The sequence below is a fragment of the Rattus norvegicus genome, chromosome 9 (assembly GCF_021556685.1).
Source record: "Rattus norvegicus strain SHRSP/BbbUtx chromosome 9, alternate assembly SHRSP_T2T, whole genome shotgun sequence".
Lineage (NCBI taxonomy): Eukaryota > Metazoa > Chordata > Mammalia > Rodentia > Muridae > Rattus > Rattus norvegicus.
Genome location: NC_141542.1, coordinates 78,859,548 through 78,887,066, shown reverse-complemented (window position 1 = coordinate 78,887,066; position 27,519 = coordinate 78,859,548). Strand labels below are relative to the sequence as shown.

The 27,519-nt window shown below is 39.5% G+C and overlaps 1 protein-coding gene across 1 annotated transcript in view; it reads right to left on the bottom strand.

Moving 5' to 3' along the window:
* Positions 1–27,519, bottom strand: part of Pard3b (par-3 family cell polarity regulator beta) — a 1,028,371-nt gene that overhangs the window by 342,405 nt on the left and 658,447 nt on the right. The window contains 1 exon segment of the mRNA NM_001191808.3: positions 26,583–26,627. Coding sequence (NP_001178737.1) covers positions 26,583–26,627 — 45 coding nt within the window.

Genomic DNA, 27,519 nt, shown 5'->3' with positions numbered 1-27,519 from the left:
ACACACACATACACACACACACACAAACACACACACATTCACAAACACACATACACACATGCACACACAGATACATACATACAAACACACAATAACACACAAACATACATGCACAAATACACATTCCCACACATAAACTCCCACACACAGACACACAGACATACACAAACACACACTCACACACATGCCATATATGTGTATACAGACAATAAATGTAATGAACAGAAAGCATTTAAAATTGTAAGTTGAATAGTTTCTTTTATAGTTTATATTTTTGACTTTTAAACTGTAGTGTTTAATCCACTGACACTAAATTTTGGTTCTTGTTTCTTATAAGTTTTATGGTTTTAACTGTATTATTTAACTGCATTTGTGAATCATTTTAATTTTCTAAATGATATAAAGTATAATAGAATGCTTTTCCTTTCTTTCTTTCTTTCTTTCTTTCTTTCTTTCTTTCTTTCTTTCTGTCTTTCTTTCTTTCTCTCTCTCTCTCTCTTTCTCTCTCTCTTTCTTTCTTTCTCTCTCTTTCTTTCTTTCTTTCTTTCTTTCTTTCTTTCTTTCTTTCTTTCTTTCTTTCTTTCACGTGGTTCCTTGTTTCACGATGAAGACCTCTCAGTAAGGGAAACAATGTAGTCTGATTTTCATTTGACGTAGTTGTTCTGTCTGCTACTTAAATGACCAAAGGAAAGTCCTTAGCAAGGTGCACACAGCGGGCAGGACGTAGCTCTGTCAGCATTGAAGAGCATCCTCCGTCTAGGATTTAATTAGATGTCTACAGACTTCCTCAGTTTCTGCTCTACCATCTCTTTTTAAATATTTCTCCTTCAATTAAAGACAAGAGTTGATGGAATTGAGGAGGATAAAAGATGGAAGATAAAAGTCTGAATGGAGTAAGAAAAGGTTGGTGATGGGTTCAGAATAAGAGAGAGATTAGCTTTATAAAGGAAACACCATCTCTAACGGTCGCCTTGCCTTCATCTCTTTTCATCCTTTATACTTCTCCAGATTCAGGAAGAATCATTCCCCCAGTACTGTCTTGGACCTCAAGTTAGCCCTCTGTGACTTTTGGGTTACATTCCACATTCTGAACTCTGATTACTTGCAGTTTTACAAGGAAAGCGAGTGGGTGATACTTTTTTAAATAACCCAACTGCCCCCAATAAATATTTGCATATAAGTGTAATTTATAAGGAAAAATATGTCACCAGTTGACAAAGAGCATGTTGTACAGCAATAAATGAACTGCCCTTTTTATAGACACTGCTAAACATTTGAAATGAGTTCCTTACCATCAGACTTTGGGTTTTTGTTTGATTGTTTCTGTTTTGTTTCGGACTGTGCATTCCTTCTAGTTAGGAAGACTCCATGATTGCAGTATGCTGTGTGCATCTTAACTCACTGACAGCAATTCACAGAAGCCACACCCTTTGAATACCAACAGCCTTGTGGTCATATAAAGGACTCTCCTTCCTTTTACACTCTGGAAGCAACGCAGGAATGATTTCTAACCTGCCCCTCTGTCACAGCCATATGCTTTGAAATCCAGGCTGGAGGGGCAGATGTGTAATCTGGGAAAAAATCCAACACCAAGACCTCCTTGGAGCCCATGCTATTGTGTCTGCAATGCCAGCTCTAGATAGTATGCCCAGAAATTCTAATTCATGGGAAACAAAGCACAGAGAATAGAGAAAAACAAAAACAAAAACAAAAACAAAAAGCCTACTGACTTCTTCAGTCATAATAGGCAATTAGCACACCGTCTATTTAACTATAGCTGACTGAAGTTGTATTTCCAGAGGAGTGGCATGGCTAGTCCCTCAATGTCCTGGACCCCTGGCATGAAGGGAGTTCTTCAGCTGTGTGACTAGAATGGTCTTTGTCCAACATCCCAACTCAGTCTCCTGGCTCACTATTCACACTGTAGCAACACAAGTCTGAACTGATGAAAAATTTGCAAAAGCATCAGGATTTCTGCACTGTGGAAAGATTAAAACCAAGGGAAGGCAGTGTGGTAGAGAATGCTTGTAATTCCAATGCTGGGGAGACAGAGACAAGCTGATCTTGGGGCTTGCTACTCAGCTACCATAGCCTATTATAATGGTTTGCATATGCTTGATCCAGGGAGTGGCACTATTAGGTGTGGCCTTGTAGGAGGAAGTGTGTCACTGTGGGGGTGGTCTTGGAGACCCTCCTCCTAGCTGCCTAAAGATGCTGAGTCTGTTCCTGGCTTCCTTTAGATAAAGATGTAGAATGCAGCTCCTCCTGCACCATGCTTGCCTGGATGCTGTGATGCTGCAATGCTTCCGCCTTGATGATAATGGACTGAACCTCTGAACCTGTAAGCCAGCCCCAATTCAATGTTGCCCTTTATAAAACTTACATTGGTCATGGTGTCTGTTCACAACAATAAGACCCTAACTAAGACATCTACTTGTCCTGTTCTGGGCTAATGAGAGACCTTGGCCAATCCCTTGTTATGGTTTGTATATGCTCAGCCCAGGGAGTGGCACTATTAGAAGGTTTGGCCCTGTTGAAGTAGGTGTGTCACTGTGGGTGTGGGCTTTAACACCCTCATTCTAGTTGCCTGGAAGTCAGTCTTCCACAAGCAGCCTTCAGATGAAGATGTAGAACTCTCAGCTCCTCCTACACCAAGTCTGCCTGGATGCTGTCATGCTCCTGCCTTGATAATGGACTGAACCTCTGAACTTGTAAGCCAGCCCCAATTAAATGTTGTTCTTATAAGACTTGCCTTAGTCATGGTGTCTGTTCACATCAGTAAAATCCTAAGACAGGCCTAACCCCAAAAGGCAGACAGCACCTGAGAAATGACATACGTTGTATACACACCACACACACACACACACACACACACACACACACACACACACACACACACGCACGCACCCCCCCCCACATACACACAAACATCCAAAGAACATTTGTCACAAAGACTAGAAAAGGTCCAAGTATGGCCTTTGTTAAAATGACTAGAGCTATCTCAGACTCAGTTTAGTACCTAAAGGACTTAACAGCCTTCTCACCCACATTCAAGTGAGACCCACAAGTTTTTGAATGTGATCACAAGAACTCAATTGGAAGAACATCCCCGAGGTTCAAAAGAAATCCTGATTAATATCTGATCCATGGACCATTTAAGCAGCAATAACAAATACCCAGATAAGCCTTGTCTTCCCCATGTTACAACAGGGCACCTTATAATGCGATAAAAGCTCCTCTGTGAGCCCTATTTTATCTCTTCCTATAACAATGAATCACTGAGCATCTCCAGACAGAGCAATAAACCATAGCTTATAACTACAAATATAACTACATCTTTTTATTGTGTAGATCTTAGTAAACAGAATTTTCCATTTCTAACTTTCTCAGGGTATTATGAACACCATTCACTGCTTTGTTCTCATGCCCTATGGGTTTCCATAATTTTCCACAGAGTGTCTCAAGATGGATTTTTCATGTCCAATGTGAGTTGAAGCCAGTGAAACAGCCATGCCTGGCATCAGGTATCTTCTCATCCACATCAAACCCAGAGCCTTATTTGAATCTATCACTCTATAAAAGAAAATCATACAGTCATTCACTCATCAAATAACAGATTCATACTTTCACTTCCAATAGTAAGTCACATCTTAAGATCTAATGATAAAATATGAATAGATTCTGGTTAAATAAAAACAAGTATGCATTTAAATGCATTGTTCTACTCAAAGGAGATTAAAGGAAATCCTCAAGCCTGGCCTTTTGACAAACAAAATCAAACAAGTGAAATACCCAGGAGTGAATGGTGGACAATGTGCGTATTTTTAAACTTGCCCTTCTGGTGAATGCTGGGAGTGGGGTAATGAAGCTTGGAGAGATGGGGGAATCATGGAGGCTCTGGCAATTAGGTCAAAAGTAGGTAAATCAAAGCAGTGAGTCCTCAGAGACCTAAAGTCTTAGTAGAAGGATATCTGGAAAACCCCAACATCCTGCATTTGCTTTTCTGAGCAGCGGAGACTCCCTCTTGAAAGGGAAAACAACTAAAGAGTGACAATCACCTCAGCATGTTTCTTTGAGAATTTCCAGCCATTCGGCTGACCTAGTAAGGCAGTCAGTTAAGTTTATTTCATTTCAAACAACTAGAAAGTGACTTGGAAGTTACCTCAAGTTAATAACATCCCATAATTTCCTTAGAATAAGGAATTACACTATGTGGGGAAAAAACAAAGTTAAATGCAAACTTAGTTCCTTGTTCTTCTCATACAAAAGAATCAACCAAGTATGGACACCCGTGCTTGTCATGCACAGGAGTCAACCAAAGATGGGTATCCATGCTTTATACACACGAGGGCCAAACAATGATGGGCGTCCATTGTAAGGAAGTCAGTATGAGGATAGGTCATTTTTGTATTTTGGAAGCAACATGAGAATATCAGAAAGAAACACGAGAGAACCTTACATTTTAAAATGAACCTAAGAAATAAGTTTGGAGGAGTTATTACAATGGGCTACAGACTCAAAGAAGTAGAGAATTAAATATGAACAGGGGTTTAATGGGCATTATTTTCTGTGGTCTCAGACATATATACCAGATACTCTGATGAATATAGTAGATATTCCACAGGAAAAAAAGAAAGGACATGAAAAATATTAGAAGACATAATTTGCTCCAAATGATGAAGCATTTTAATACATGTCATGGATGTGTACTGTTAATATTCTTTGTTGTATACTATGAAGGTTGACATAAAGAAATCTACATCAAGTTTTAGAGACTAGTAAAAGTGAATGTCAAAAATAAATAGATTTTAAAAATAAGAAGGGAGAAAAGAGTGATCACGGTTAGAAAGAGCACAAAGACTGAAGGCTGGGTTTTCACCATAGAAGCCAGAAGCCAGTTTAAAAAACAGAAACAGAAAGACCACCACCACCAAACCACTAACATGTTTGCCTTGTTTTCAGCCTAACATTAAATAGCCAGGAAAACTAGATGCCAAGAGAAAGGCATTTTCTGTGAAACAAAACAGCACTTTTGGTATACCATCATTAAGAGAACAGGAAGGCATACTTCAGAAGAATAAAAAAGCCCCCACAGGGCAAGTCTGAGATCCGTAGAATTGTGAGGAAAAAATGTTAAATAATTAACAAATATTGCAGGTGTACATTACTAAAATAAATATGAAATTGTGGGATCAAGAAATACCAAAATAAAGTAGAAAATCCTAAAATTATAAGAGAAATAGAATTATACATATATATATATATATATATATAACATATGATATATATATATAAGAAAATTGAGATAAAACCTTAGGTAAATAGAAAGAGAGTCACTGAAAGTACTTCAAATAGAAAATATGATAAACACAAATTAAATATATTAACAATTATAGTAATTATAGATGTGCTAGAATATCAGAAATAATTTACATTGTATTAAAATAGAATGCAGCTACTTGTCGGGACAACACACACACACACACACACACACACACACACACACACACACACACACAAACATAAGGGCATGGAAAGTTTGAAAGTAAACAGATTCAGGAAAAGGCCCAGTGAGTTGGATCAGAATACAAAACTGCTTATAGCACAAGCCTGAGAACCTGCGTTTGACTCCAGAACTCATGGTTAAGAAAACTGAATCCCAAAAGTTGGCCTTGTGAATTTCAAACCTGTCTGTGGAATGTGTGCATGTGTGTGCACATGCATGAATACACATCTTGACACACTTTGCAAAAGACTGCATAAGGAAATAGATGAGAGAAGTGATAGGAACTGAGTTCTTATTGGGTGTTCCTTTTAGATGGTGCCATCAGGGAAGGTCTCTAAGAAAAGCATATTTGACTAGGGAACAGAATCAGAGGGAATCCATGTGACAAGGTGGGGGGGGGCTCATTCTGAAAAGGAGTGAGATGAAGAGTCTTACTGAGAGAACAAGGAGAACAAGTAGTTTGCTGGAAAAATAAGGGGGTCAAGTACCCCTTGGAGGAGGAAGGTGGACATCGTTGTAGAGGAAGCATGCTTGTGGGACCCCAGTAAAGCATCTGGCTCATTTGAAGCAACCGAGGACCACTGTTTGACCCATGGTTCTCAGCTTCCCTTTCTCCTACATAGAGACCATGCCTACAGAATAGGGAACATGATGCTGGTCTAGTTAAGAGACTAAACTTTTGAATTCTTCAGGTCAGGTTGTTTGGACAATGATGGGAAATATCCCATGGAGTCACTGTGACCTTCTGAGACACAAATAGGCATACTCAAGGAAACGACTTCCAGACTGTTTCTGGAACTGGTATGGCTTTTGAAACCCACGTGGAGAGCAGGTGAGTGCTGGAACAGTTTTGTCTCTAGTGTAATGTCCTGCTGTGAGACAGCAAGCAATGTGGGGAGCCATAAACCTTTCAATAAAAAGCCAGTGCTCAACTACACCAGTAGGAAAAGGAACCCAGTATATGTCATGGATTGGTTCTAATGCTATCTATTTGTGTTAATTTTGCTCTCGAAATCACACAGGAACCTACAGGTCTATGCTGAGGGTCCATGCCCCCAGTTGGCTCTGATTGGGAAATAAAGTTGCCAGCAGCCAATGGCTGGGCAGGGAGACAGAGGCGGGACTTTTAAGATTCCTGGGCAAGAAACAGGAAAGAAAGAGAACAGCAGTACTGCCTTATTGGGGAAGCTAGAAGATTAGGCAGGAGAGCTACAGAAGACAGGGTAACAATAATGTAAGACCCGGGAGTGAGAGTGGGGTGCTGGTGGGGGGATGCAGCCCCAGGAGGGTTGCCCAGCAGGGTCCAGGGCAGCAAAGATGAAATATAGATTTATTCAGGAATATCAGAGGGGAGTGTGTGTTAGCAGCCTGGAGTTAGGGAGCAGCCTGACCGTTGCACTGTTAAGTCATATTAAAAATGGGTGTGCATGTGTGTCTTTCATTCAGGAACTCCAGAGCATTGTGGTGGGTGACAAGGAAGCTCGCTGCCCCAGCCAGGAAGAATAGAGCAGATTGCCATATTAACACTTCAAGTATATTAGTCTTAGGTACCATGAAGTTCTCAGAGTGGAGGCACTGTTTTTTCAAACATGTTTCCAGAGCATGACACAGCTCATGAGAACATTAGTTATCTGACACAGTATATCAGGAAGTTCAGTATTTCTCAGTTTATCAATTTACACTGTCATTTGTTATCATTGCCATGCTCATATAGTGTTCTATACTGTTTCATTGTGTCAATTCCCCTAAAATAGCATGTGTGTGTGTGTGTGTGTGTGTGTGTGTGTGTGCTGTGTGTGTCTGCATGCATATGTGCACATGTGTTCTCCTGTGTGTGCACATGTGAAAGACAGATGTATATTGAGGTTTTTATTTTGTTGTTGTTGTTTTGTTTTGTTTCTTTTGTCAGTTGCTTTTCTTTCTCCATCTTGTATGGTTGAGACTGGGTCTCCATGAGCCTATAGCTCACCATTTTGGCCACACAGGTTTGCTAGCAATCCCAGTGCCTCTCAACACCCACCAGGGCTAGGGTTACAGGCAGGTAAAAGTGTACCCATCTTTCTGTGTTTTTTGAGGATCCAGACTCAGGTCTTTATGCTTACAGAGCAAGCATTTTATCCGCTGAGCTATTTTTCCAGCCCCCAACATTCTTTTTGGTATAAAGACATTAATAGTTCTGTAGATGGAAAAACAGTATTTTCTTCATATGAATTAATACAAATGTGCACCTTTAGAAGAGTAAAATATATTTCCTGGTATGAACCACTTAAGATGACTCTTGGATGGCCAGACTACTAAATCAACTGCTGGCTGTATTTTCTCTTGAGGCCTGTTAGTACAGGAAGTAAAACGGCTCCATCACCATTTTGAGGCCAATTTTTCTGAATGCCTTGACAATCCACTCACTAATGGTAAATCATGATATTTTTACAAAACTATCTGCCATATCATTATTATTATTATTTGCAGTTGTGGTTTTGTTTGCTTACTTTAAAATACATGCATTAAAAAATTGATTAATACAGGGCTTGCATGAGGCAGGGCATTTTCAGTGGCTTGGTCTTATTTTGATGGAGAAAGTTTGTAAGTTGCTTTGTGAGGACTTATGGTTTCTGGTTAACTGTAAAGTATGGATGAATTTGCATTTACTTAGTTCAGAAGTAATCTAGATTGTTTAATGTTTTCTGTTTAATTTTGACATATTTACTATCAGCCTCTCTTATTGTTATATGTGCTTTTTATTGGATGCAGTTGGGCATCACGGACCTCTAAGAAAGATCCCTTTTATATACAGCACCACAAAGGCACACTATTAAATATATTACAAGGACTAAGTTCCTGCCCCCTGGGAGACCGAAATTGTCAGGGATTTTTAATATTCTCCAAGCATGTTTTTCATTATGGCTTCCCCCAACAATACCCAATAGGGGTGTCTCAGAGTTAGGCCTTTTTCCATTCTTTTTCTGCAAATACTTCTGACCCTACACAGGTTCCCTGTATAGTTTGGACTGAGAATTTCATCTTATTCCTAGAAACTGCTCTGTCCCCCTTTATGGTTGGTTCTCTGCATATCATGTGAAATCTGACTATTTGAACATTTCTTTTACAAGATTGAAAGAGTGGCACTCTATAGTGTTTTAGAATGCATACTATTGTATTTGTATTTCATTTCATTTCTTGGGACTCTGCTCCTAAAACACATTGGATATCTAAAATGGTAGGTCCTCCTGTATCATCATGAAGTGACAGACAACTTTTAGGATATTCTCTGCATGGTTGAAACTGTTACTCCTCATCCTAAATCTGGAAAGGAGGTGCTAAAGGCTGAGGTAATCATCAGTGGCCAATGAGGTGACCTGCTGTGCCTATGGAAGGAAAACATCCAGGCACAGTTGTTAAAGAACATTCAGACTGCCAGTCAGAAGCTCAAGGGCACAGGGAGCACATGGAGAGAGGCAGGGGGTCTCATCTCCCATGTACCAGTCTAAGCACCTCTCCCAATATGGCTTCTTTAACTGTGTCCTCTGTAATGTAAGTCAAATGCTTCTCTGTGTTCTATGAGCCTTCTCTAGGAACTAGTCAAAGCTGATGAAAGATTTGTTAGAACCCCGCTGTACCGTTGGCTTGCCAGAAGAATAAGTTGTGGGGCAAGAAAGAGTAAAAAAGCTAAGAGACAAGAATATGGAGATACATGTAGCTGAACAAGATAAGTCCTAAGCTGTGCAGACGATGAGGGGATTGTGTAGATCAGAGAGTGATGCTGGCCAAAGATGGCCCTGGGACAGTATAGTCATAGCATGGTGATGTGGACTTAGTAAAAATATCTATAGGTACAGGAACAAACGTCTGAAGGAATCAGCATTCGTCCTTGAAATAGGTATGTTTGGACTCATCCTCATAAATAAGAGCTCACTTCAATTATGAAAGCCATGTATACATGCACACCCTGATTTCTCTAATAAAAAGTCGTAACTGTCGTGATAAATACATAAGATTTATAAAACACAGTTTAAAGCACATCTTCTCCCATTTTCAGCAGAGATGGGACTGTCCTGTGCCTGAGCTTGTTTTCCTAGTTCCCTGGCTGAATTTTAAATTTGAATTTCCAGTAGAATATGCTGCCTGATTTCAGGTGAGCAAACCAAACTTTAAGACCTTGCCGGACTGCAGATATATGTATCTTCATTGGCTAATATGGAGAGAATAAACTTTTCATAGATGTTTGAGATACAAAGTTGCTAGTCCATAATCTTTCTGTGTCACTGGCGTTAGAGAGTCTTGGCTGCTTAGGCTTTGGACTTTTTCCCCGACGCTGATTTACACAGAAGAGTGGTCTTAACTTTAAGCTTCCAATGTAAAAGTCCTAAAACAATTCAGTAGAGACTGGTGGGTTTCTGCTTCTTTCTATCTGTTTGTCACAGTGAACTGCTGCTGTTTGAAGCTAGGGCCGTAAAGTCCAAGGAATTCCGTTTGTAATGGCTCATTGCAAAGACTTTACTGAAAGCAGTCTCAAGCTAAACTTGAAAGAGAAAAGACAGATCAGTGCTCAAATGGAGGGACAAAGTTTATTACTATGGTTTGAATGCGTAGCTTAGTTTCCCCACACAACATGCAAACGCACACACAAATAAAAACACTACTGTCCACGGGGTAAGTGATCGGCTCGGAGTATGTTCCTCACGCTGTTGCAGAGGTCGTGTAGAGATGGGTGAGGAGAGCTCATGGAGTTTTGACAGCAAACCCTCACCTGCCACTTCTCAGCTCCACTCGCCATCTAGCACCGCTTTCTTAATTGTGGGTGTTCCTCTGGCATTTAGAAATACATTTGGAATTGTTGGTTCCGAAGCACTGCTTGCTAAACATACAAGGCACCGTTCCCACAGCTAATGACGCCCGGAACTTCCACTGCCCTGAGGAACTTGACCCACCTGCCTGCCTTTATGGGATTATTTTTCACTTACTTAAACAACCCAAAAACTTTGGAAACTCTAAAATGTCTAAATCAGCTTTTAAGACACAGTGCTTTTAAATTTTTTAAAATATGAATACTTTTAAACACAGTAGATTTTATTTTCAAAGATAGAATGTCAAATCCTGTATAATGAAAGGAACAGGATAATAAAATCTGCTTATGAGAATCTCATAATGTAGATCAATATATCAAGGTAAAGGGGAAAATTCATAAATAGACTCTATGAACAACTTCATTGGAGATTCAGGAATAATTTTTTCTGTGCATTTACGAGAGACAAAATACAGGATCAAAGTGAAAGGTCACGGATGAACAGCTGACCATAAGTCTGCAAACTTCAAGCAAATCCAGATGTCTTGTGCTTACAAGCATATTCCACTCTAGGGGAGTTTGCTGATAGAATATTAAGAAAATATTACAAATTCTGTGCCAAATCCTTCCATTGTTTTACTGTTCATTCTGGGTTTGAGGAAAATAGAGAATTTGAAAGGTAATTGAGATCACCAAGCTGTGTCCACATTGGCAGAAATGAGGTCTACGTAGCGAGAAGCTCAGTTCTCTCCTTGAGGAGGTGGTAGCCCTTTGTGGTATAATAGTCTTGAAGCCTTAGTCTACTCTTGGAAATAATCCTGTTGTGTGGGAAGAACCTTACAACCTCATGTTCTGTTACCCACAAGTGGAGAACTGGAGATACAATTGCAAGTGCTAATGGATACTTTGCTTTGGGAAATGGCAGTCCATCTGCCATCCAGTGACTGTGGCATATCTTTGTTGGTATGGGTCTGTACCTGTATAATACATATTTAATACATTAATAAGAATTATATTTATATCATATATACTTATAACTTATATTACACAGAGTCTCACTGTGTGTTCCAGTGAGACAGGAACTCAAGGCAATTCTTCAGTTTCTACCTTGAGTACTAGAGTTATATCCAACCACACCCAGCTTCACATGTAAGTTTTCAGCTACCTATCCACTTTTTCAGTGACTAATACCCCAGTTCTTTCACAGGTTAGCTGTTGCCTGTGGACCGTGGGTTTGCCAACCCTATAAGGTCAGGATGTACTGACGTGACATCTCAGAATGTACACCATACACAACCCTAAAACCACCATACAAAGTCCCCACACTTTCTGCCTACGTTTCCATTCATACCACAGGTGACTCTTGCAAGCCACCTGCTACAGAAACGTCCTAAGTCCACCTGTAATAACAGCCTCTTTCCTGTTTCTTTTTCTTCCACTTTTCTTCTCCCGGCTCATGGACACAGTTTAGTGTTTCATTAATAGAACATGTAAAAACCAGTAAAAAACAGGTTTTCCTATATTCTCTAGATACACCTCCATTTTCTCTTGCCCTTTTAGAAAGATCATATATTTTCCTCTGAACTTTCTAGAAAGGTCACTTAAGCCTTTCTCGCCTCTTACTCATACTGGAGGTACTTCCTTGGGTGCTTAATCCTCCCCTGTCTTGCCCCTGACACAGCCTGCTAAACTAACTCCAGCCAATGTCACCCTTCAGTTTATATGCCTAGTGAAGACTGTAGCATTTTCCTACCTTGGGACCATTTCTCTTGGCACATTCCCTCTCCTCTTGTGTGTGTGTGTGTGTGTGTGTGTGTGTGTGTGTGTGTGTGTGTGTGTGTGTGTATACACATATGTGTATCCTTGAATGTATGAACATAATACATGTTATGTAGGTGGATGTGTGTGTTTTCATGTGTGAATCAAAGGTTGATCTTGAGTATCTTCTTCCCCATCTTTCTCTTTGTCTCTCTGTCTGTCTCTGTGTGTCTCTGTCTTTGTGTCTCTCTCTCTGTCTCTCTGTCTCTGCCTGTCTGTCTTTGTCTCTCTCTCTGTCTCTCTCCCTTATTTTCGGAGGTGGGTGTCTCTCCTGGAATCCTAACTTGCTGTTTTGGCTAAATTTAGCTAGTTTACCCCTAGGTGCCTTCATCTTTGCCTCTGAAGGACTAGTATTTCTGGTTGAGATTCAAGATGGGCTGCTGTGCCCACATGGTCTTTACCTGAGTTCTAAGGAGCTAAATCTGGGTTCTCATGCTTTCATGACAAACACTTTATATACTGAGCCATATTCCCAGAACTAATTTTGCAAATTCTTGATCTCCTCTTTTATCAGACAGGGAAAGCCACGATAAAGATGACCATTCTGGTCATCAATGAGTCTCAAGTTGAGATTAATCTTTATTTTCTTTACCAGACAAGGTAGGGCCAGTTCTCTTGGTAACTGCAGAACCATCAAAACAACCCAAGCCCATCACTACTCCATCTTGTCAGTGCCAAGCTATGGAGATGCTGGTCAGCCTTTTCTGGGCTGGAAGCCTTGCAGGCACCCTGGAACTTCAGTGTGGCTTGCCCCTGCCTTTCTCCCGCCTCTCACACATGCCTTCTCGAGCCTTTCCATGGCTGTTAAATTGCTGTTCAATTTCAGGCTCATCTTGAAATTCTCCTGCCTCTTGGTCTTAATTGAAGTCTAGCTCACCACTTAGAATCTTGCCTCCCTTTAGCCCTCTCAAATCAAGTTTCTCACTTCAACTATGATGACTGGCGTTGACCGGTGGCTCGGCGTCTTCCTGATTTCTCATTTCCACCTTCCATGCCCTGTTCCTCTACCACTGTGTACAGTCTGTCTCCTTCACAGTTGCTCTCAGATTGAAACACTCCATCTCTTCCCATCTATCCTGCCCCCCACCCCCAGCCACTTAACAGAAGTCTCTAGCATTTAACTTATAGATTTCCTTCTTTCTCTCAACTAGCTCTATCTTATTACTTTCACTGTGAAAGGTGTATAGCACAGGAAGCTACTGATCCACAGAGGATTAGAGGTGCATAAATGGTACCTGGTCCTAACTCATGCTTTGATGCTAAACCTGTGTGGCTGAAATCAGAAAGGCGCAGGCTGCCCGCATATGCGTGATTAAGAGGCAAATGTTTACTTTTGCTTTTCTTATGGATCATAGTGGAAGGAATAGGTGGCTGACAATGCACACAGGCACACAGAATGTTTCATGCAACTACAGGTTTCCTTTAAAATAAAGGCATATCTCAAGACATTATTACCTATTTCTCTCTTCTTTCTATTTCTAATCACTTAAATATACATGCTCTACATTATGTCTTCCTTATTGTTTTCCAAGTCTCTATAGCCATCTGAATATAAAAATGATGCCCTTTCTTCCTTAAACCTCTGCAGAGCAGGTATGATAAAATTAAATACATGTTTGCCTGTGCAGGGGTTTCCATGATTGAATTCCTCCCTACTCTCTTGACTAGAATTCTGTTGTCCTTCCTGTGTCCACTCTAAAGTGCCTATAATTTCTTGCATACACCTTAGTGCTTTCTATTCACATATCTCTTGGTGACTTAACTTGTCGACCTGTTTCTAAATCTTCCTGTTATCTTGAGCTTCTGTGATCTCCTACAGAAGCATACCTGACAGCCATTCCCTATGCCAAAGAACCCAAGTGCTACTCCTCTGTGGGATTTCTTTAGCAAGAATGCACTGAACTCATGTCTAACTGGTGTTTAAACCTAGAGATGGTTTCTCTAAGGCAGAATGATGTCTTATTTCCCTTGGTATTTCTAGCACAGAGAGAAGAATGAAAATGTCCTCTATAGGCTCATGTATCTGAACACTTGGCCCTCATTGGTAGTTTTGTTTGAGGAGGGGTTATAGACCCTATGGGGGCAAACCTTTGCTGGAAACAGTATATCAGTAGGGATGGGGTTTGAGAGTTCATAACATGACCTTACTTTCTGCTTGTTCTTGCTGCTTCATGTGTGCAGATGTAATGTGATCCCCCAGCTTCCTACTCTCACTTAGACTATGCCTTTTCTTTTCCTTTTTTTTTTTTTTTATTAACTTGAGTATTTCTTATATACATTTCAAGTGTTATTCCCTTTCCCGGTTTCCGGGCAAATATCCCCCTCCCCCCTCCCCTTCCTTATGGGTGTTCCCCTCCCAACCCTCCCCCCATTGTCGCCCTCCCCCCATAGTCTAGTTCACTGGGGGTTCAGTCTTAGCAGGACCCAGGGCTTCCCCTTCCACTGGTGCTCTTACTAGGATATTCATTGCTACCTATGGGGTCAGAGTCCAGGGTCAGTCCATGTATAGTATTTAGGTAGTGGCTTAGTCCCTGGAAGCTCTGGTTGCTTGACATTGTTGTACTTTTGGGGTCTCGAGCCCCTTCAAGCTCTTCCAGTTCTTTCTCTGATTCCTTCAACGGGGGACCTATTCTCAGTTCAGTGGTTTGCTGCTGGCATTCGCCTCTGTATTTGCTGTATTCTGGCTGTGTCTCTCAGGAGCAATCTACATCCGGCTCCTGTCGGTCTGCACTTCTTTGCTTCATCCATCTTGTCTAATTGGGTGGCTGTATATGTATGGGCCACATGTGGGGCAGGCTCCGAATGGGTGTTCCTTCAGTCTCTGTTTTAATTTTTGCCTCTCCCTTCCCTGCCAAGGGTATTCTTTTTCCTCATTTAAAGAAGGAGTGAAGCATTCACATTTTGATCATCCGTCTTGAGTTTCGTTTGTTCTAGGGATCTAGGGTAATTCAAGCATTTGGGCTAAAAGCCACTTATCAATGAGTGCATACCATGTATGTCTTTCTGTGATTGGGTTAGCTCACTCAGGATGATATTTTCCAGTTCCAACCATTTGCCTACGAATTTCATAAACTCGTTGTTTTTGATAGCTGAGTAATATTCCATTGTGTATCTGTACCACATTTTCTGTATCCATTCCTCTGTTGAAGGGCATCTGGGTTCTTTCCATTTTCTGGCTATTATAAATAAGGCTGCGATGAACATAGTGGAGCACGTGTCACTTTTATATGTTGAGGCATCTTTTGGGTATACGCCCAAGAGAGGTATAGCTGGATCCTCAGGCAGTTCAATGTCCAATTTTCTGAGGAACCTCCAGACTGATTTCCAGAATGGTTTTACCAGTCTGCAATCCCACCAACAATGGAGGAGTGTTCCTCTTTCTCCACATCCTCGCCAGCATCTGCTGTCACCTGAGTTTTTGATCTTAGCCATTCTCACTGGTGTGAGGTGAAATCTCAGGGTTGTTTTGATTTGCATTTCCCTTATGACTAAAGATGTTGAACATTTCTTTAGGTGTTTCTCAGCCATTCGGCATTCCTCAGCTGTGAATTCTTTGTTTAGCTCTGAACCCCATTTTTTAATAGGGTTATTTGTTTCCCTGCGGTCTAACTTCTTGAGTTCTTTGTATATTTTGGATATAAGGCCTCTATCTGTTGTAGGATTGGTAAAGATCTTTTCCCAATCTGTTGGTTGCCGTTTTGTCCTAACCACAGTGTCCTTTGCCTTACAGAAGCTTTGCAGTTTTATGAGATCCCATTTGTCGATTCTTGATCTTAGAGCATAAGCCATTGGTGTTTTGTTCAGGAAATTTTTTCCAGTGCCCATGTGTTCCAGATGCTTCCCTAGTTTTTCTTCTATTAGTTTGAGTGTGTCTGGTTTGATGTGGAGGTCCTTGATCCACTTGGACTTAAGCTTTGTACAGGGTGATAAGCATGGACCGATCTGCATTCTTCTACATGTTGCCCTCCAGTTGAACCAGCACCATTTGCTGAAAATGCTATCTTTTTTCCATTGGATGGTTTTGGCTCCTTTGTCAAAAATCAAGTGACCATAGGTGTGTGGGTTCATTTCTGGGTCTTCAATTCTATTCCATTGGTCTATCTGTCTGTCTCTGTACCAATACCATGCAGTTTTTATCACTATTGCTCTGTAATACTGCTTGAGTTCAGGGATAGTGATTCCCCCTGAAGTCCTTTTATTGTTGAGGATAGTTTTAGCTATCCTGGGTTTTTTGTTATTCCAGATGAATTTGCAAATTGTTCTGTCTAACTCTTTGAAGAATTGGATTGGTATTTTGATGGGGATTGCATTGAATCTGTAGATTGCTTTTGGTAAAATGGCCATTTTTACTATATTAATCCTGCCAATCCATGAGCATGGGAGATCTTTCCATCTTCTGAGATCTTCTTCAATTTCTTTCCTCAGTGTCTTGAAGTTCTTATTGTACAGATCTTTTACTTGCTTGGTTAAAGTCACACCGAGGTACTTTATATTATTTGGGTCTATTATGAAGGGTGTCGTTTCCCTAATTTCTTTCTCAGCTTGTTTCTCTTTTGTATAGAGGAAGGCAACTGATTTATTTGAGTTAATTTTATACCCAGCTACTTTGCTGAAGTTGTTTATCAGCTTTAGTAGTTCTCTGGTGGAACTTTTGGGATCACTTAAATATACTATCATGTCATCTGCAAATAGTGATATTTTGACTTCTTCTTTTCCGACCTGTATCCCCTTGATCTCCTTTTGTTGTCTGATTGCTCTGGCTAGAACTTCAAGAACTATATTGAATAAGTAGGGAGAGAGTAGGCAGCCTTGTCTAGTCCCTGATTTTAGTGGGATTGCTTCAAGTTTCTCTCCATTTAGTTTAATGTTAGCAACTGGTTTGCTGTATATGGCTTTTACTATGTTTAGGTATGGGCCTTGAATTCCTATTCTTTCCAGGACTTTTATCATGAAGGGGTGTTGAATTTTGTCAAATGCTTTCTCAGCATCTAATGAAATGATCATGTGGTTCTGTTCTTTCAGTTTGTTTATATAATGGATCACGTTGATGGTTTTCCGTATATTAAACCATCCCTGCATGCCTGGGATGAAGCCTACTTGATCATGGTGGATGATTGTTTTGATGTGCTCTTGGATTCGGTTTGCCAGAATTTTATTGAGTATTTTTGCGTCGATATTCATAAGGGAAATTGGTCTGAAGTTCTCTTTCTTTGTTGTGTCTTTGTGTGGTTTAGGTATAAGAGTAATTGTGGCTTCGTAGAAGGAATTCGGTAGTGCTCCATCTGTTTCAATTTTGTGGAATAGTTTGGATAATATTGGTATGAGGTCTTCTATGAAGGTTTGATAGAATTCTGCACTAAACCCGTCTGGACCTGGGCTCTTTTTGGTTGGGAGACCTTTAATGACTGCTTCTATTTCCTTAGGAGTTATGGGGTTGTTTAACTGGTTTATCTGTTCCTGATTTAACTTCGATACCTGGTATCTGTCTAGGAAATTGTCCATTTCCTGAAGATTTTCAAGTTTTGTTGAATATAGGTTTTTATAGTAAGATCTGATGATTTTTTGAATTTCCTCTGAATCTGTTGTTATGTCTCCCTTTTCATTTCTGATTTTGTTAATTTGGACGCACTCTCTGTGTCCTCTCGTTAGTCTGGCAAGGGTTTATCTATCTTGTTGATTTTCTCAAAGAACCAACTTTTGGTTCTGTTGATTCTTTCTATGGTCCTTTTTGTTTCTACTTGGTTGATTTCAGCTCTGAGTTTGATTATTTCCTGCCTTCTACTCCTCCTGGGTGTATTTGCTTCTTTTTGTTCTAGAGCTTTTAGGTGTGCTGTCAAGCTGCTGACATATGCTCTTTCCTGTTTCTTTCTGCAGGCACTCAGCGCTATGAGTTTTCCTCTTAGCACAGCTTTCATTGTGTCCCATAAGTTTGGGTATGTTGTATCTTCATTTTCATTGAATTCTAAAAAGTTTTTAATTTCTTTCTTTATTTCTTCCTTGACCAGGTTATCATTGAGTAGAGCATTGTTCAATTTCCACGTATATGTGGGCATTCTTCCCTTATTGTTATTGAAGACCAGTTTTAGGCCGTGGTGGTCCGATAGCACGCATGGGATTATTTCTATCTTTCTGTACCTGTTGAGGCCCGTTTTTTGACCAATTATATGGTCAATTTTGGAGAAAGTACCATGAGGAGCTGAGAAGAAGGTATATCTTTTTGCTTTAGGATAGAATGTTCTATAAATATCCGTTAAGTCCATTTGGCTCATGACTTCTCTCAGTCTGTCGACATCACTGTTTAATTTCTGTTTCCATGATCTGTCCATTGATGAGAGTGGGGTGTTGAAATCTCCCACTATTATTGTGTGAGGTGCAATGTGTGTTTTGAGCTTTAGTAAGGTTTCTTTTACGTATGTAGGTGCCCTTGTATTTGGGGCATAGATATTTAGGATTGAGAGTTCATCTTGGTGGATTTTTCCTTTGATAAATATGAAGTGTACTTCCTTATCTTTTTTGATGACTTTTAGTTGAAAATTGATTTTATTTGATATTAGAATGGCTACTCCAGCTTGCTTCTTCTGACCATTTGCTTGGAAAGTTGTTTTCCAGCCTTTCACTCTGAGGTAGTGTCTGTCTTTGTCTCTGAGGTGTGTTTCCTGTAGGCAGCAGAATGCAGGGTCCTCGTTGCGTATCCAGTTTGTTAATCTATGTCTTTTTATTGGGGAGTTGAGGCCATTGATATTGAGAGATATTAAGGAATAGTGATTATTGCTTCCCGTTATATTCATATTTGGATGTGAGGTTATGTTTGTGTGCTTTCATTCTCTTTGTTTTGTTGCCAAGACGATTAGTTTCTTGCTTCTTCTAGAGTATAGCTTGCCTCCTTATGTTGGGCTTTACCATTTATTATCCTTTGTAGTGCTGGATTTGTAGAAAGATATTGTGTAAATTTGGTTTTGTCATGGAATATCTTGGTTTCTCCATCAATGTTAATTGAGAGTTTTGCTGGATACAGTAACCTGGGCTGGCATTTGTGTTCTCTTAGGGTCTGTATGACATCAGTCCAGGATCTTCTGGCCTTCATAGTTTCTGGCGAGAAGTCTGGTGTGATTCTGATAGGTCTCCCTTTATATGTTACTTGACCTTTTTCCCTTACTGCTTTTAATATTCTTTCTTTATTTTGTGCGTTTGGTGTTTTGACAATTATGTGACGGGAGGTGTTTCTTTTCTGGTCCAATCTATTTGGAGTTCTGTAGGCTTCTTGTATGTCTATGGGTATCTCTTTTTTTAGGTTAGGGAAGTTTTCTTCTATGATTTTGTTGAAGATATTTACTGGTCCTTTGAGCTGGGAGTCTTCACTCTCTTCTATACCTATTATCCTTAGGTTTGATCTTCTCATTGAGTCCTGGATTTCCTGTATGTTTTGGACCAGTAGCTTTTTCCGCTTTACATTATCTTTGACAGTTGAGTCGATGATTTCTATGGAATCTTCTGCTCCTGAGATTCTCTCTTCCATCTCTTGTATTCTGTTGGTGAAGCTTGTATCTACAGCTCCTTGTCTCTTCTTTTGGTTTTCTATATCCAGGGTTGTTTCCATGTGTTCTTTCTTGATTGCTTCTATTTCCATTTTTAATTCCTTCAACTGTTTGATTGTGTTTTCCTGGAATTCTTTCAGGGATTTTTGTGTCTCCTCTCTATGGGCTTCTACTTGTTTATTTTTGTTTTCCTGGAATTCTTTCAGGGATTTTTGTGTCTCCTCTCTATGGGCTTTTACTTGTTTATTTATGTTTTCCTGGAATTCTTTCAGGGATTTTTGCGATTCTTTCAGGCATTTTTGCGATTCCTCTCTGTAGGCTTCTACTTGTTCTCTAAGGGAGTTCTTCACGTCTTTCTTGAAGTCCTCCAGCATCATGATCAAAAATGATTTTGAAACTAGATCTTGCTTTTCTGGTGTGTTTGGATATTCCATGTTTGTTTTGATGGGAGAATTGGGCTCCGATGGTGCCATGTAGTCTTGGTTTCTGTTGCTTGGGTTCCTGCGCTTGCCTCTCGCCATCAGATTATCTCTAGTGTTACTTTGTTCTGCTATTTCTGACAGTGGCTAGACTGTCCTATAAGCCTGTGTGTCAGGAGTGCTGTAGACCTGTTTTCCTCTCTTTCAGTCAGTTATGGGGACAGAGTGTTCTGCTTTTGGGCGTGTAGTTTTTCCTCTCTACAGGTCTTCAGCTGTTCCTGTGGGCCTGTATCTTGAGTTCACCAGGCAGGTCACTTGCAGCAGAAAAGTTGGTCTTACCTGTGGTCCCGAGGCTCTAGTTCGCTCGTGGGGTGCTGCTCACGGGCTCTCTGCAGCGGCAGCAACCAGGAAGACTTGTGCCGCCGTTTCCGGGAGCTTCAGTGCACCAGGGTTCCAGATGGTCTTTGGCTTTTTCCTCTGGCGTCCGAGATGTGTGTGCAGAGAGCAGTCTCTTCTGGTTTCCCAGGCTTGTCTGCCTCTCTGAAGGTTCAGCTCTCCCTCCCACGGGATTTGGGTGCAGAGAACTGTTTATCCGGTCTGTTTCCTTCAGGTTCTGGTGGTGTCTCAGGCAGGGGTCCTGCCGCTCCTGGGCCCTCCCCCACGGGAGCCCAGAGGCCTTATACAGTTTCCTCTTGGGCCAGGGATGTGGGCAGGGGTGAGCAGTGTTGGTGGTCTCTTCTGCTCTGCAGCCTCAGGAGTGCCCACCTGACCAGGCGGTTGGGTCTCTCTCTCACAGGGTCTGGGGGCAGAGCGACTATGCCTTTTCTGTTATTATGGATTCTAGCTCTGGAACCATAAGTCGAAATAAACTCTAGTATTCGTAACTTGTTTTTGGTCATAGCATTTATTACAGCAACAGAAAGTTAACTAATTCAGAGACATTGAATATACATGAAAAAGATCAATTTATTTTGAAATTTAATTTGTAAGAATACCCATATTTACTTAGGAAATTTAGAGATGCCTAGACCTGCTTTATATTTAAATCATATGAAAAGGACTGGTTGAAAATATTTGTTTCTAATTCTGTTTGATTCATCAAACTTTAGAGGCTACAGTATTCAGTAATCATTTATAGCATAAAGAATGCTGCTTCATAATCAAGTGTGTGGGTGATCTATACATGTTGCTAATTTTCTGATGATAACTTCCTAATCCTTTTTAAATGTAAACCAAAGATGGACACAGAGGGAAGTGTATATGTTTGTTGTATCTAGCACTATATTTAACTAACAGAAGGACTGATGAGAGACAGCAAGATTCTCAGCACGTGAGCAGATATCTACCCTGTGTTCCCTTAGCTAAGAACAGAATTGAGGGTCAAACCCTACAAACACTGACACTGGATTTTTATTTCCTCATCCACAGAATTCACAAAAGGTCATGAATAGCAGGAACCCAACTGGAAGATTCAAACCTGAGAAACTGCTGAGGTTTGACATATTGTTCAAAGAATACATGTTAATTTCAATTCTGTAAAAAATGGAAATAAAGACAAACTTATGAAGCCCCACTGAGTAATTGTTCTTTGCAGTGAAGTTGCAGTCTAACTTCTTTTCGCTTTTAAAGGCTTTCATTTATTTACTGTCATTTTTCGTTTGAAACAAGATCTCACTATGTAGCTTATGGTGGCCTGAAACTTACTTGTAGTCAAGGCTGGATTTGAACTCGTGTTCTTCCAACCACTGTGCCCTGAGATTATAGGCTTGTACAACATACCCATCTTCAAAGCTCAATTCTTTTACAAAGAACCAGAAACTTCTTAGGTTACACTTGAAAAAGATCTATGTCTGAAGATTATTCTCATTGCTAAAGTAACAATTTCCATATTAACTTTTGAGCTTTGGAACAATATATTTTAATATAATTTATAGTCAATGCACATACATTTTCTCTTTCCTGTATCTCTCAATTTGAGCCACTCATTCATACACATATAAACTTACACATTTTCAGAAGAGGAAACAAAGGTAAAATAATTACATTTAGATGTCTCTCATCTTCATGAGATTATCACAGTCTGGAGTAGCTGTTTCCTTTTAAGCTACACAGGTTTACAAAAGGTCAATGATGTCTTCCCATTAGAATGGGATCTGAGAAACTATATTCTCCATTATTTTCAGTTCTTGGGTCTATAGGGTGTTAGGAACATTCTAAGAAAACACAATGTTTACTACAGCACAATATCTAGGTTCATTTCCTAAGACAACAGTGACCATCTGGCAGAGCAAGTTTAAATGCCCAGAGGTTTAATTTCTATACCAATCAACCGTGCCAGCATATCAACTGAACTTCATGGCATGCAAAGACCCACCTCAGTTGCTAATAAGCATGTGTTTCTTAACTGATAAACTTGATTCAAAGACGGTCTGCACTTACTGCTCTCCATTGCTTTCACAGACTTGCCTGCTTTACAGCTATATAGACAGGTGTTTGAGAATATAAGAAATTAAAGCAAAAATCGGAAAGCTTTTTAGTCCATTTTGCTAATTAATATGTCAGAGCTCGTAAAGAAGAACTCCCTGGCTCTCTTAGTACTGCATCATCTTAAAGAGCTGGGTCAGCAAAGATCTCTGCAGACAGTCAATACATATTAAAACAGCTCCAAGCAGTAAATCAAAACAATAGAAGAAGAAGACGACGACACAGTAGGAAAAAAAGGAAGCAAAATATATAAGTCCTTTCAAACAAGTACAAGAGGAGCACTGAATTATTGGTTGAGGTTTAGTATAAAACAGGGAAAGCAAGAAATACGTAGATCTCAGATACCCTTTATTGCTCTGAACATAATAAAAAAAAAGCAAAAATTTTAAATATCAAGCGCTAAGTTAATTTTGCTTTCTCTGAACTCTAAGATTTCTTCAGATCACAGAAGTCATCTTAAAACTGGTTATTCAATACCAAGTGGCCATTACCAAACTCATTTTTGTATAAGTAACTTGATATAGGCTGAGTGGGTTATAGTTGTATTTCTAGAAACACACACACACACACACACACACACACATGTACACACTATAAAGAATTAAAGAAAGGGGGGCCATAAATTTGAAAGCGTAACAGAGAGGTAATAGAAGGGGATAATAATATAATAATGTTTTAATTGCAAAAAATAGTAAAATCACTTTTCTTATTTAAATATATTTTTCTGCCTTGCATTTCTAGTGTGTGAACATTGTTCAATTCCTGAGATATAGGAAGAAAGATGTTAAATTATTTTTCAAGGTTCACTAGCACTTGTGTTGTTTTTTTAAAGGAACCAAACAAAAGCTATTTTATTTCTAATTTCCCTGAGTGGGCCTTACCATTCTGTAGACATAAAGACCTTCCTTACATGGAGACTATCCCAAAATATTTAAAACCACACTACGGTAATGATGGGATGGAATGTGGTTGTTATGGGAATCACAAGAATAAGAAGGGGTGAAGGAAGCCACCATTTTGAGCCAGAAATTACAGAAAGATTTATCTTACCTGGGCCTTTGATATGATTTTAGCCCCGAAGCATCAACCACTTAAAGATTAAGCCAAGGAAAAGGTGCCAAAAATCTTGTCACAAAATTGGGATGCACCCAAGCCAGACCAGCAGATGGAAGTTGGCACAGAGTGGCTCTATACTCACTAAGTAGCTGACTCAGAAGAAAGCTTAACTCGGATGAATTTATTAAATGTTGAATATCCTCCCAAATAAGATGGATGGTAGATTTAAGTCAGCAGATACAATTTAATTTACTTTAACTTCCTGATAGTCTTGGATAATGTTAGCGCTGTCCACATTTCAGGAATTAAAGAGAAAGCTGCTCCTCCTAGCCAAAAAGATGTTGATCTATTACTCAAGTATTCCAAAGATAGGATTTCGGGAAGAAAAAGAATCGTATTTCAAGAAAACTTTAAGGGATCATTTGAACATTGGCAGAAGTATGATCATGATCCTTATAAGATAAAATATAACATAACCACAGACAATAACCTACAGAGTGCCCATAGAAGTTTGATATTATAGGTTTATTTTCTATTTACTATTTATCAGTCTATCTATCTATATCTTTTTATATATCTATCCATCAATCCATCTATCCATCCATATATATAACTATAATCCATCAATCTCTGTATCTATGTACCTATTTTTCTCTCTATCTCTATCTACCTATGTATTTATGTATGTATGTATGTATCGATCTATCCATCTATCATCTATCTTTATCTCTATGTATCTATGTACCTATCTATAGATCTACGTCTCTGTCAGTCTGTCTGTCTGTCTTTGTCATTACCTGTCTGACTACATATAATCTCTTTATCGGTTGTAAATTTTTGAGTGACAACAGAAAGAAATTGTCAGAATTAAAGGAACACTTACTCCTTTGTTGCTATCAAATCACCACCACCACCATTACCAACATCCCATGAGAAATCCCCCTCATCAGTGGTTTCTCCAACCATTTAAAATACAGTTCCTCAGGTTGTGGTGAATGCCAACCATAAAATGTTTGCTCATTGCTATTTCATAACTGTAATTTTCTACTGTTATGAATCATAATGTAAATATCTGATACATGGGATATCTGATATGCAACCTCCACTAAGGTTAAGAACTCCTGCTGTGAATGAATACAGAATACATATGGAGTTGAGTTTTCATGTGAGAGATGAATGCCTGAAGAAAATCATATTTAAGGTTACTTTTCAAAAACATACATGTGGAAAACATACATGTGGAGGGCACAGTCTTGGAACCTGAACATTCGTTGTCCACATCTTTTCCTCAGTGATGATGGTCTGCACTGTCTCATAACTCTCTCCCGTGCTGTACAGGGCACACCTTTTCTCTGTAACGCATCCCTATATAATTATATGTGCTTTCACCCTCTTCACTTATATCACGTTTGCTGTAAAGTTATCAAATATCTTACCTCCCTTAATCTCTCATTGGTTGATGCCTCACAGCTCATATTGAATCAAGCTGAGTCAGGTATAATCAAATTGACTTTTTTTGCATATAGATTCCACAGGTGTCCAACAATAAACTACACGATATACTGAAATATCATATCTAAATATCTAAATATCATATATTTAGAAGGTCTCAAGATATAGGAACAATGATAGTTGGAGTGGTGATACATTAGAAACAAATCTTTATATCATTTAGTGTAATTTAACACTGTGCTTCATACAGAATAAAGCTTGCTAGTACGAATCCCATCTGCTGCCTGAGGTAAAGTTGTCATGTGGACTGCCAGCTATGAAATTCTGCCAATTTTGAATTTTTTAAAAATCTGCAAGGTTATTATTTCAAGTTGTGTAGAGTAGTTCTTCACAAATATTTATTCCACATTAGATAAAAGCCAACATTTTTATTATAGCAATAAGCTAAGATGATATTCTCAGCTAAAAGAGTGACAGTAACTTTTGATTACCAGCAAGAAGTGATTTTTTTTTGAAAGCTAAAATTAAACTAAGGTTGGAATTTGTGGAAATAATCAGAAAGCTTATTATTTGCTCATTTTCACAAATCCAATTTGTAAACATTCTTAATAAGCCACTATGTGTTTTTTATTCATAGTATCTAACTACTTGGACTCTTCATTAGGAAGAAAGGGAGAAGCCTAAGAGTATGAACCACCTGTTCCCTTTTGCAGTCTAGAGAATCTAGACTAGAAAATCTAGAGAAGGAGAAAAAGAAAAAGATATAATCTTGCCTGCCCTGGAACCTGACAAACTTAAGAGACATCAAGGCCACTTCCTGCTGGAAAAGCAATTGTCACACAAACACAGCAATGGGGGAGAATTCTGCTTCAGCACTGGAGGAATGCCAGCCAGTGGAGCCCTCTGCAGAGTGAGTCAGTGGATAGTTTTCTACAAAATGAAGCACCCCTAGTGTTTGGTAGCTTATGAAGGGAAGGGAAGGCTTGGGATTGGTCCACAAAGGTGCCTCATCAGGACAGACTAAGACCTAGGTGACTAAGACCTAGGTGAGCATGGGAGCTCATTCCTGAGGAAGAAGAGGAATAACACAGCCATCTCTGGCACAGTCCCTGCTGGTGACAGGCAACAGTGCCCATGTGTGTTTTTAATTGTTTTTCTGAGAAATGACCATATCTTTCTTTGATATTCTCTGCCCCCCAGTTTTAATTTAAATTTGATGTAAGAAAAATTTCCAAACTTCCTTAGCTTTCCTTCTCAACTTTTTTTTGTCTCTTGAAAGTGTTCATCTAGCATAGAGGTTTAAGACTTGGGTTTTATGGTGATTTGGAAACCTTTCTTCTCTCAAAACTTTTGAGTCAGCATGCATTATGCCATTATGCACAAAGCCAAGCGATAATTCATCTTTGTGGAAGACAGAGACATCTCATGTATTAATTAGAAAGCCTTTCACTGGCTGGTGCTCAGAAACAGGATCCAAATGCCGCCAGTGACTTCCAGGAAGAGAAAGCCAGTTACAAGGAGCATCTTACCTGACCTGCGATCAGCCAGTGACTGGACTTTGCTTTCGTCTGGCACTGACGAAGAGAAAGAAAAGAGACAAGGATTAGACCTGCTTGTAAAGCCGACCTTTTAAAACAATAAATTAATATAGGTTCACAACAAATTAAATCTTTTACTGGCAAAGATTTGAGACTTGTTTTCTTCCAGCCTATCCTGGGGTGCCTCAATTTTACCCACAGACATTTTATAGTCAACTATGAAGAGCGATGCTTATTAGGTCGTCTATGAGAGTGACGCTTATTAAAAAATGTCATTACTTGTAGTTCTTTTAACTGGGCTCTTTCTTTGATGTCTGTAAGAGAAGAATTAAATTCAATGTCCTAGGGACATATAACAGATAATACAGCTCTTTAAGCAGTAAAGAATAAATATGTACATATTCAAGACTCAAGGAGTAGGCTTCTCTATCTGGTCAAAATAGGAAAAAAAGGAAAGATCTATATTTTCCTAATAAAGAGAGGATAAAATTTGTAATAATAGAATTCAATGAAGTAGACATTAGGTCACAAAGGACAGACTTGTAAGGATGGAAAACAAATATAGTCAATACCATGACAGGCCTAGTTTCCAGTCTAGACAGCTTCCTGGAGATCATTCAGGAAGATGATACAGGACAGAATCCACTGATGCTGCTCGCAATAAAGGATGCTACATGATATTCGGGGAAGCTAATGCATATGGAGTTTATAAAGCACGGGGCCAGCTTACAATTTTTCTCTCATATCATCAGAGACACTCCCCTCCCCCCCACATCCCTAAGACCTAGAAAACCAATGCTGAATAGAAAGAAAACATTTGAAGCTCACACAGAGATGAAAATGATGCTCATTCCCAGCAGTTGAAGTGGCAAGCAGTCAGTTCACTTAAAAATGATGATGGGTCATGCATAAAGAGTGTGGAAGAATT